Source organism: Grampus griseus (assembly GCF_964374135.1).
Source record: "Grampus griseus genome assembly, chromosome: 1".
Classification (NCBI taxonomy): Eukaryota; Metazoa; Chordata; class Mammalia; order Artiodactyla; family Delphinidae; genus Grampus; species Grampus griseus.
The window spans coordinates 72,027,077-72,039,029 of record NC_139017.1 but is presented as its reverse complement, the minus strand read 5'-3'; the positions used below and the strand labels follow the sequence as shown (position 1 = coordinate 72,039,029).

At 55.2% G+C, this 11,953-nt stretch overlaps 1 protein-coding gene across 1 annotated transcript; it reads right to left on the bottom strand.

Annotated features, from left to right (window-relative positions):
- Positions 1–48: 48 nt before the first annotated feature.
- DCST2 (DC-STAMP domain containing 2) lies at positions 49–11,734 on the bottom strand (the record flags this gene model as incomplete). The annotated part of the gene is made up of 15 exons (XM_082661877.1): positions 49–178; positions 3,180–3,320; positions 3,426–3,519; positions 3,881–4,008; positions 5,338–5,468; positions 6,107–6,207; positions 6,338–6,505; positions 7,958–8,122; positions 8,861–9,018; positions 9,196–9,409; positions 9,901–9,966; positions 10,293–10,486; positions 10,728–10,833; positions 11,120–11,290; positions 11,467–11,734. The coding sequence occupies 15 exons, from the start codon at positions 11,732–11,734 to the stop codon at positions 151–153; spliced, it is 2,133 nt and encodes a 710-aa protein (XP_082518003.1). The 3' UTR covers positions 49–150.
- Between the last annotated feature and the right edge of the window lie 219 nt (positions 11,735–11,953).

Here is an 11,953-nt window from a genome sequence, read left to right as displayed (position 1 = left end):
GGAAATGAGAGACAGAGGGACTGGGGTTCTGAAGCAGGGAAGGGGCTGCTTTGGGGGCAGAGGATTTCTGAGGTGGTCAGGAGGGCTGAGGGGGCATGGGTATGCTGACAGACTGGGCCTCACGTGGGCGCTGCTACCTGTGCCTCCTCTTCAAGGCCCCTTTTCCTCATCCAGGTCACTAGCGAGGAGAGGAAGGGGGGTGGCCCAGTCACCAACATTCTGTTTTCACAGGTGCATTCCTGCCTCCTGCCCCTGCCCCATCTGTTTAGATTTGGCTTCTGTTATCTACCAGCCACTGCTGCTCTCACAGGCCCCCCCCCCCCACAAGGCAAACCAGCTCATGGCTGTAGATAGCTTCTGATTTTAGGCTGAGAGATGAGTGGGCAGCGATTTGCCCAAGGTCATGTGAGTAGTAAGGGCAGAACCAGCAGTGACCTTGGTAATAATAGCTGCTCAAGGCTCAAGCTATCCTCTCTGGCGACCCAGCTTTTAACTTCACTGAGCCCTCTGGAACCTCTAAAAATAAAACTTTGCCTCCCCTTCAACCCCTCAACTCATTACTACTTCCAGTGCCCCATTCGCCCTGGAATGTGACCACCGGAGAGTTTTCTTTGCAGTCCTCCCGAGTGGAGGTTGCTTGCCTTTCTCAAACTCGGCAGGCCTGTGGCGTACTGCAAAGCCCCTAGCTGCCATGGCAGCTACACCCCTGGGCTGCGGCTCTCCCCAGGCCTCGCAGACACCCTGCCACACCCATCCAGGGTGCTGGTACCAGACTTGGGCTGTTGGCGAGGCCCAGCTGCCTCCTCACTAGTGGGCGGACTCTTCCAACACTCTGGCCTTTCAGTCCTCAACCTCCTTGGCCATAATGACCTTCACCTCTGCTCCCACTCGGACCTCACCCTCAACCTTGGCCACTCTCTTCATTTATCCCCGAATTCTTCCCAGCCGTGGCCCATCCTCAGTGTCCCTCCTGGCCTCTGCTCTAACACCCCCGTCGAGACATAGACCTAGGACTGTCCCCTGGGGTCTCAGTACCTTCTCTTCCCCAAAGTCAGTCATCTCAGACACTCTTGACTAAAGACACCCCAATTCTCTCCCCATCTTATCCTCCTGACCTGCCCAGAAAAAACCTTCAACCCTGGAATCCTGTTCATGGCTACCACATTTGCTCGAAAAAAACCGCATAACCAAGCGCGCTGGAGTCGGTCATTACACGTTATGGTTTTCAACTTCATCTGAGCCTGTAATGCTACCTGGAAATCTCTTCACCTCCCCCGCTGGCTCCTTTGCACAGTCCCCAAGGCAGATATTTCAGCCTCCACCACCCACTCCTTGAAACTTTTACTCCACTCTCAGACCCCTTCTTTGCAGTCTTAGCAGCTGTGCTTGCCTCCTACCCCCGCCCCCCACCCTCCCTGAGAAGAGCAAGGCCACCAGACTGGAGCAGGCTCGGCTCTGCTCAGAGGAACATACCCTCTCCCCTCCTGCCTCAGGCGAGCCCGCTCCTATTTGAGGCCACCCTGTTCACCTGGCCTTAGATCCCATCTCTCTGGCATCCCTCTCTCTTCAGCGCTCTCTTTTTCACCTCTGAAATGCTCAAATCTCCCTATACTTGGATAAAGAAAAATCCTTTAGGTTCCCTTCAAGCTATTCTTTTGCGGTACGTGGGCCTCTCACGTTGCGGAGCACAGGCTCCGGACGCACAGGCTCAGCGGCCATGGCTCACGGGCCCAGCCGCCCGCGGCATGTGGGATCTTCCCGGACCGGGGCACGAACCCGCGTCCCCTGCATCGGCAGGCGGACTCTCAACCACTGCGCCACCAGGGAAGCCCCAAGCTACTCTTTTGTTCTATGAAGCTAACTCCCTCCTCTTTACCATCAAGCTTCCTTTTTTTAACTACAGCAGTTATATTAAAAAGAAAAAGAATTCTCAGACTTCTTGCAACAGTGACACAGAGCCGCATACCCCATTTCTGTTTCTGAGTCTTCTCTACCAGTCACCCCCTCTCAACCCATTAAGACTGGTGTTGGCCTTCCCCACACCATGAGAAATGTTCCCACAAGCCACACCAAGGATCTCTCAACTGCCAAATTCAATGGCCAATCTTCAGGCTTCATCCTGCTTGATCATGTCACAGCGTTTGATATGCTTGGCGCTCTGTTCCTGAGCCTTTCCCCTCCTTGGCTTGTGATTGAGCCCCTCAGAGTTCTGTCCCTGTCCCCTCCTCTCCTGCCCTGCCCTCTGCCAGGGTGATCTAGCTCATCCTCTCTCTTACAGTCTCTAAGTCAACACCCCCCCCCCACCACCAAAAGACACCTCTGGCCCAGAGCCCTGCCCTTTTCTAACTGTCCCCTGGGCATCTCCCGCTGGATTCCCTACAGATACCTCAAAGGTCTCGAACTGGGCCATTCCTCTTTCTGCAGAACCTGTTTCTCCTCTTGCTTTAACACCGCCCAGTCCCAAGCATAAACTCCCTGTCATTCTCAGCACCTCAATCCTGAGGCCATCACCAACTTTTCCTGAGATAAGACAGCCTCCTCTCTGGTCTCCCTGTTCCTGCGCAGCCTCCATTCTGCCTCCTTAGCTTACTGTCCTAAAAGACAAATATGATTATATCACTCTCTGGCTGAGGATCTTCAGATGGCAAAGTGAGGCCCTCTCCCACCTCTTCCTGCCTCATCTCCCAGCATGCTCTGCAGTCTCCACCCGGTCACACATACACGTCTCCCTTAGCTCCGCCTGCCCCGGAGCACCCGCGCACCTCCTAAGTGTCTCACGTTCTCCAAACTCACACACAAAAGCCTCGCCCTGGAATGCTCTCCTCCACTCCTCAGCCTAACAAACCCCCGGGGTGCCCCCAAACCCACCTCTTTTTTCACTTCTTCTATGAAGCCTTCATTAATATCCCCCCGTTCCAAATTGGTGGTTCTGTCCTCTGTGCTGCCCAGAGCCTGCTTCACTCCTTGATCGGGGCGCTCTCCACATTTGTCACTGATCTATTTGATGTCACTCTCCCCCACCATTTGGTGGGCTCCTCCAGGGCAAGCCTCCCTTCCCTCCCCTCCCTTTATCTCCATCTCCAGCTCTAGCAGAGCACCAGGCACCCAAGAAGCCCTTGGTAAATGTGACAGAACATCTTAGGCCTCCCAGGCCCCAACTCCTTCAGCTTTCTGCTCACCTGAATTCGGAGCTGGAATCCGATAAGAGGGGCCTGCCCAGCGTTTCTTGGAGCCATTGCTGCAGTAACGCCTCCTGCTCAGGACCCTTTCTGCGAGCTGCCGCCAGCCATAGGCGGGGGCCGTCCTCATCACTGGAGTCCCTGGAGAAGCCTCCCGTCTCAGTAGCCCACAGAGGTCCTGGGGGAGGGGTGGCTGCTCCCACTGCCCCCACAGACTCCGGCCACCCCATGTCACTGGAGACTCACAGCTCCAGGTCCAGCTCCCCCTGGTAGGAGAGGGGAGATGCACACACGGAGCAGGTGTTGTCCAGGAGGCGGAAGCAGGTGAGACAGAAGAGACCTGGAGGAGGCCCGGAGGAAAGGAGGTAAACTTGTACCCCCACAACCACTGTGCTCCCCAGCTTTCAGCCCTTGCCTCCCCGACCCCACCCTTGGGAGGACCATCCTCATCGAGCGGTGCACACTAGGGAGTTGCTGCAACGCCACTTGCCTATAAATTCTATTTGCACCGGAGGATTAAGGCTCACAGAGAAAATGAGCTACCTGAGGGTTCTGTGTAAATGAGGACATGCATAGTAATGAAGGGAGGGGTACAAAAGGTGAGGTACAGGAGAAGTCCATAAAAGAAGGACAACAGCTGATTGTCATATGCAAATGTGGTGAGTCCCAGAAGGGAGAGGCATACTCCCCAGAAGTCTCACCTCGGCAGCCTGGGGTACTGCAGGACACCGAATTCTCTGTGTCTCCCTCATCCTGGGGCTGCCCGCAGCCCAGGCAGTAGGTCTGGTGCTGCCTAGAGTGGCTGATAAACAGAGCTAGGCAGGAGCACCTGAGGAGAGGGGTCCCAGACACTAAGCAGGCCAGCCCAATATATCCAGACAAAAATGTAATTCAAAAAGATACATACACCCCTGGGACTTCCCTGGTGGCGCAGTGGTTAAGAATCTGCCTGCCAACGCAGGGGACATGGGTTCGAGCCCTGGTCTGGGAAGATCCCACATGCCATGGAGCAACAAAGCTGGTGTGTCACAACTACTGAGACTGTGCTCTAGAGCCCACGAGCCACAACTACTGAGCCTGTGAGCCACAACTACTGAAGCCTGCGCGCCTAGAGCCCCTGCTCCACAACAAGAGAAGCCACAGCAATGAGAAGCTCGCACACTGCAGCAAAGAGTAGCCCCCACTCGCCGCAACTAGAGGAAGCCCGTGTGCAGCAATGACGACCCAATGTAGCCAAAAATTAATTAATTAATTAAAAAGATACATACACCTCTATGTTCATAGCAGCACTATTCACGATAGCCAAGACATGGAAACAACATAAATTTCCAAGGACAGATGAATGGATGAAGAAGATGTGGTACATATATACAATGGAATACTACTCAGCCATAAAAAAGAATGAAATAATGCCATTTGCAGCAATATGGATGGACTTAGATATTATCATACTAAGTGAAGTAAGTCAGAAAGAGAACTACTATGTGATATGGCTTATACATGATATCTAAAATATGACACAAATGAACTTTTATGAAACAGAAACAGACTCACAGAGATGTGGTTGCCGAAGGGGAGGGGGGTGAGGGAGGGATGGAGTGGGAGTTTGGGGTTTGCAGATGCAAACTATTATATATAGAATGGATAAGCGACCAGGTCCTACTGTATAGCACAGGGAACTATATTCAATATCCTGTGATAAACCATAAAGGAAAAGAATATACATTAAAAAAGAGTTTATGTGTGTGTGTGGCTGAATCACTTTGCTATACAGCAGAAATTAACACAACATTGTAAATCAACTATATTTCAATTTTAAAATTAATTAATTTTTTAGAAAAAGCAGGCCAGCCCAGCCAGCATAACTAACACTTGTCTTCTCTAGCACCACCCTCCAAACCAAGGGTAGCGCTTCCTGTAGGCAAACCTCCATCCCTCTGACTATAGCAACAACATCTCTGCTTCCTGTCCTCCTCCTTTCACTCCCCACCCCTAAGAATTCTCATCCCCAATCCATTCATGCATGAATGCCATGGAATGAGCACCGTCTTCAAACAAACCTCTGGACACCTAGGAAGGACAGTGATCCATTCTGACCTCCGGCTCTTTTTCTACCCCCTCTCACCCCACTTCATATAAGGAAGGACAGTGGGCTCACCGCCTGGCCAGCACCTGGAGGACACTCATGTGGCCCTGGTCAGCTGCCCGTCTCCTCACCGATCGGTGCAGGGCAGGCAAAAGCTTGGTTCGGCGGCTCAGAAGTACATTGTAGAGGTAGGAGATCCTCTCCTGCCGGAGGGGAGGTCAAGGAAGGGGTCCCCTTGATCTTGTTTCTTCTACCTGGAATGCCCTCTGCTCCCGCCTCACTCCCTACCTTTGCCTTCTGTCCAACGCCTATGAATCCCTCTAGGCTTGGCTCAATGCCCCTTCCTGGGGGAAGACTTTGGGACTTCCCTAGGTGGATTCACCCATTCCCTCCTCTGGATTTCCATAGCACTTTATTCATTCCTTAATAAAAACACTTTTTTCATTGTAACATCTGGTTAAAAGACTGTCCGGCCTGCCTCAAGACTGTGTCTGGTTCACCTTGGCATCCTTGAGGCCAGCACGGTAACTGGCATACGGTAGATGCTCAGTCATAAATGAGTAAACAAATGGTGAGTTTCCATTCACACCTCAACCTGTTAACATGGCTCCTGTCCCCCCAGGGTTTTCACAAAACTTTGGAGGCAAGCTTTGTCTCAGAAAGCCCTGCCCCAAAAGGCACCATCTCTGCCATCTGCAGTCCAGATCATTTGCTTTGGGGTTCAACCAGAGGAGAGAGAGCTGGGCTGCTGAAGGCCCCTTAACTCCCCCAAACCAAGACAGACAGCCATGAGCTTAGCAGCCTGGGGAGGGGGGGCAGGAACTGGCCGCGGACCCCTCACCTGCTCCCGGGATGGGTAGTAGGAGGCACAGATGACCCGCCGCAGGCGACTGACATAGCTGCCGAACAAAGTGACGAAGAAGCACAGGCCATACATGACACCTGGGGGCACAGCAGACACAGTAAGCCACTGCCGGAGGGCACGAGGTGCCAGCCGCGCTCCCCCTCAGCAGTCTGTGCCTCCTTCCCTGAATGGCATCTATTCCCCCAGTGCCCTCAGGGGTGTGGATACCGATGGCTATGTAACCAGTGGTGCTGGGCTCCGAGGGACGCAGGCGGCAGCGCTGGGACAAGACGGTGATGTTGCCTTGCTGCAGGACATCAAATGCCGACACCAGGTCGCGGTAAATCTTCCCAGTAGAGCCAGTGCCTTCCACAGTTATGGATATTAGCACAGGGCCTGGCACAAGACACCATGTGAGGGATGCTGTTGGCAGCGGCCCACTCCACCATGCCGGAAAGGAGGGTGGAGAGTGGACAGTGCAGGGCATAGAGATGGCCCCCAGGCCCTCAGCCAGGGACCTTGGACACCCTAGGCACCCTCGTGGTGCCCTGGGGCTTAACATCAGCCCTTGGAACCTGGGACTGGCTCCATGGTCCAGAGCTGGCTGGCACTGGTGCCTGGTCTGCCTTCCCAGGCTACCAGATTTGAAATGACCTGAATGGTGAGTGAGTCCATCCCCTGACTCTGTGACCACCCAGAAGCATTTATTTTAAAGCATTTGCCTGGGGGAGGAAAGGATTGGGAGTTTGGGATTAACAGATGCAAACTATTATATATAGAATGGATAAACAAGGTCCTACTGTATAGCACTGGGAACTATATTCAATATCCTGGGATAAACCATAATGGAAAAGAATAGGAAAAATAATATATATATTATGTATAACTGAATCACTTTTCTGTACAGCAGAAATTAACACAACATTGTAAGTCAACTATACTTCAATAAAAGTAAAGAGTAAAATTTAAAAAAAAGAAGCATTTGCTCAGCATTGACTGTGTAGCGGGTACTGAACTAAGTGTTTTATGGATTGTTTTGGGGTTTTTTTGTTTTTTTTTTTTTTTTGGCTGCATTGGGTCTTCGTTGCTGCGTGTGGGCTTTCTCTAGTTGCAGCGAGCGGGGGCTACTCTTTGTTGCAGTGCGCGGGCTTCTCATTGCGGTGGCTTCTCTTTGTTGTGGAGCACGGGCTCTAGGCGCGCGGGCTTCAGTAGTTGTGGCATGTGGGCTCAGTAGTTGTGGCTTGTGGGCTCTAGAGCACAGGCTCAGTAGTTGTGGCGCACGGGTGTAGTTGCTCTGCGGCATATGGATCTTCCCAGACCAGGGCTCGAACTCATGTCCCCTGTGCTGGCAGGCGGACTCTCAACCACTGTGCCACCAGGGAAGTCCCATGTTCTGGGTATTTTTTTTTAACTTTTTCTGTTGAGCCTCTGGTATACAGGATTAGATTAATTCTATTCTGTGGTTTGTGGCACACACTCAGTCAGAGGTCCACCAGCCACTTAGCACATGTGGTCTCATTTACTCCTTACAGCCACCCAGAGAGGTTGCTACCATGATTGTGTCATGGTTCAGATGAGGAAACTGAAGGTCTGGGAGGTTCAGCAAGGTTGCTCAAGGTCACCACCTAGTAAAGGACACTACTGAGATTTGAACCCAGGCCAGTCTGACTTTAGAGCTTGTGTTTTTAGCTATTCTGTTATGGTATAATCTTGAACTGGGCACAGGGGTAACAGGCAGAGGATAGAGCTGGAGGAGTGGCAATGTCAGGGGCTGGTAAGTATGAGTGACATGGGGACATTCAGGCAATCCCCCAGGACTGAGGAAGCTAAGGAGGTTCAGGCACTCACTGCGGGCCACGATCTCCCCCTGCAGCTGGTACCGGGCCAGGTCCAGGACCCAGAAGGTGGCATAGTCCAAGAAGACCAGGAGGAAAATGAGGAGGAGGTGCCGGATTAGGTGGAAGGTGGCTAGGATGTAGAAAATCTGCTCCCGCTGGGACAAGAAGAGGGAGCCTGGGTAGGGGAGAGCTGGTCAGGACGACGCTCCCCTGTTTTCCCACCCACCAGAACCCAGCTCCTACAGGGATCTCCCTCCTGGAGGCGGCTCCTGCCCCTGATCAAGCTGGAGCCCGTCTGCTCATCTGGAAGATGTAGAAGCTGTGAGGACCCCTGGGCAAAGGTGGGAAGCACTCTTTGTGGGCAGGGGCTCCGTGGCTAGAGGTACGGGCCTAGCATCTCCACCTGGGTCTGGTGGCCTATTTCCAGTCTCTAGGAATCCTCTCTCCTGAGGCATCCTTGATACGCTTACCAGGCCCCCCACTTCACAGACAGCACTGCCCACCCCGCCCAGCTGCATCACCTCCATATCAGCACAGGCACACTTCCTGCTCGCCACCCTGCCCCCCACCAAAAGCCTTCCCAACTTCACTTCCCTTGCTCCATATCCACTCCCTACCCATCCTTCCCTCCGTCCTGACATCCAGGGTGCTCCCAGAAGCATCATCTTCCCCTTCTCTCTCTGTCTGCGTGCTCTGAGGGACCCTACTTTCCCCTTTCAGACTGAAGGCTCCCCAAAGACAGGGTTGTGTCTCCCCCCAGCCGGAAATTTCCATCAGCTCTGGCCTGTCTCCCCTACCTCTTGTCCCGCCCTGAGCCTGGCCCATGCATGCCACTCTTGGGCAGGGCAGTAGGGTTGGGGGAATCCCTGGCCTCCCTTAAGGGTCCCTGTCTCCGGGTCCTCAGGGCCCTCACCCGGCTGGATGTAGTGTCTGGCCTCACGGGCACTGAGTGGCAGCACCGTGGGCAATCCCGCCTTGGAGCGGACAGCATCCATGTGCAGGAATCGGCTGGTGATGTAGAAGTTGTCGAAATTGTCCCAGTTCAGGTAGCGGTACCGGTAACACAGGGCTCTGGCGGGGCACACGTGAGGCCCCTAAGCACCCCCCGACCAGACCCCCCAGGGCAGGGCACCCGCCCCCGCCCCCAACCCTGCCCCCAAACTCCAGCCTCCCAGGATGCCATGGGCATGGGCTGGCCCCCCAGCAGCCCTAGCTCTCCGCCCTCACACCCGTCTTCCATCCCCTCACTGGAGGTAGAGAAACACGAGCAGCAGAGGCGTGGTGTAGCCCATCAGAGCCACGGCCTCTCGGACGCGGTACAGCTTCATGCTGACAGCTTCGTGGAGGTCCAGAGCCACCTGGGACAGGCTCCGAGAGGCATTGAGATCCACAGAGAAGTGGTGGGTGGCTGTCATGTTGAACTCGAACTCGTGACGCACCTGGTTAATCAACCTCCTCACGGCTGTGGTGCGCGGGTCCAGGGGAGAGGCAAGCAAGGAGAGTTAGGACGGGGTCGGGCTGCGCTCGGGAGGGGCCCGGTCAGCCCAGGGGTCCCACGGCTCACAGGCTGGCCGGGAACCCTCAATGTTGGGACCCACAGTGGACTGAGGAGGGGACAAAGTCTCCACAGTCTATGCCACTGCCGCTGTGTGCCTAGCACCAGCCTTACGTCTCCACAACGAACATCTCAATGACCTGCTGCGGGGGCAGGGGACCCTGCTTCTCTCCCCAGCTCCCGCTCTCGAGTCAGGCTTTGAGGAAGCACCTCCTCTTCTCTGGGCCCCAATTTCCTAATCTGTACAGCATGGACACTGTCCTGGGTAACCTCTTGAGGTCCTTTCCTGCATTTTCATTCATGGTCTGGGAGCACTCCTGGGCTGGCACATCCTGGGAGGAGGGAGGGAGACCTCTCAGGAGCACCACATGCAGCCGGGCCACGAGGGGATCACTCACGGGTGACGATGCTCTCGCGCAGGAAGGTTTGGATGTACCCGGGGATGATGCAGAAAACCTGGGCCACTGAGAGCCGAGACCGAGTGTCAGCAGGGGCAGAGACACACAGCCTGCCTCTCCCACCTCCAGGGACCTTGCTCTCACAGGGCCCCCTGACTTTTCACTCTTCCTACTAGCCTCCACACTGGCTCAGAACATTTTGGCTTCTCCTTATTACCCCACCCTCTACATTGGTTCCTCCCTATCTGCCCCCACCCGATCCCACAAAGGGCGCATCATCCTTATTGGTCCCGTATTTATTGCCCCCCATTGGGCCCCTGGGCCCACCCTCCCACCTGACCCCTACATTTGCCGGGCCCCCAATCCTGCCGGCAAGCCCCTGGCTCTCTCACCACTGGCAAGTCCACAGAGCATCAGCTTGAAGGGCATGAGCACAAAACACAGGTGGTAGGCTTGTGGTATGACCTGCATGCAGCTGTCCTTGGCGTCATCGAAGACCCGAGCACACTTCAAGTAAGGGTTGCCCAGCTCCGAGTTACACACGTCGCCGATGTGCAGGAGCCAGTACCACACGTTCCGCAGGGCCCTGGCTGGGGATGGCTGCAGGGCTGGTATCCAGGAGTCCTGCAGCACCTTCTCGGGGGGTGGGTGGGGAACACCAGGACAGCACCCAGAGCTGGAAAGGCTCATGGTCAGGGGCCTGGCTGTGCTATATCCAGTGGGAACTAGTCAGCACCCAGGCGGGGCCCAAAAAGTCCTGGACGGGGTGTGAGGGTGAGGAGACTGGGTGAATTTTGACCCCCCCACAGACAGACACGTTAATGTACTGACCTATGTGCTTCACGCCATCCATGATTGACCGGAAGAACTTTCGGACCTGGTCAGCCACCTCCTTGGCCTTCTGGGCAATGGCTTTAATCTTGTTCAGGGCACCTGAGAGGTGGGGGCAGGGGTACTGTCGGAACTCCTCTGGGGGCTTGTTCTCACCATTGCCCTGGAGTAGGGAGTGGAGGGGGCCTGCCACTCGGGAAATGGGCAGCCTGGATGCTGGGAAATAGTTCATCTGGCGGTGGAGCAGGCCAGAGAGCGAGGGTCAGGGGGTCTAACAGGGTGCTTTGAGGTTAGGGCCCAGGACCAATGGAGAGGAATGAAGCCAGAGGACTGTAGAACGTGCAGGACGAGGGGGAACTTGGGGGTCCGTGGAGATGGGCGGCCTTACTGACGAGGGGCTGCCTGGCCCTCTCCAGCACTTCAGCGGTCTGGTTCAGGGCCAGTTCTGCCCCACAGGCCACAGCCTCGCTGGCCCGGGTGAAGTTGCGCAGGGTGTTGGCACAAGGCCCTTGCAATACCAACCCAAAGGTAGCCACCAATAGCAGTGTCCGGCCCTGCTCTGGGGAGAGAGCTCCCTCAGAACCAGGCCCCCAGCCTGACACATGGCGGCATATACCATTCAAGTGCCTTATAGAAGCCTTGAGAGTACTTCCCTCAAACGCCCTCTCCCTCAAGATCCCTCCTGCCCCAGCCCCTGCCCCAGGGCCCACCCCTTCCACTGGGTGCCAAGCTTACTGGAGAAGGCCTGGGGCAGCAACAGGAGGACGGTGACTCGGACCTGGCGGGAGAATCCCATGCCCAGACTAAGGAAGGCGGCCAAAGTGAGGGTGCCCACCAGGCAGCCCCAGGGGCTGTGCCCTTCCACCAGCAGCTCCAGGAGCCCATAGGCTGTGGCCAAGGACAAGCCCAGGATAAAGCCCCCCGTGCTGCGGACCACGGCCCACGCCACGCTCGGCTCCTCTGCCCCCAAGGGGTGCACAGCATCCTTCGTGACTTCGGGCATGGCTGCGGAGACTAAACGTTTCCCTGTCTCCAGGAGACGCCCACCAGGTTCTGTGGCTCTTAAAGGCCCTAGAATTTCTCACCGAATTCTAAGGTTCCCGAGGGCTTTTGCTGTATCTTGGAATTCTTTATCCAGTTGCAAAGGGATAGGTACGTCTCTAATCTCCACATTTCACAGCAGAGGGATTCGAAGACACAGACCCCAGACAGGCTGTGGGTG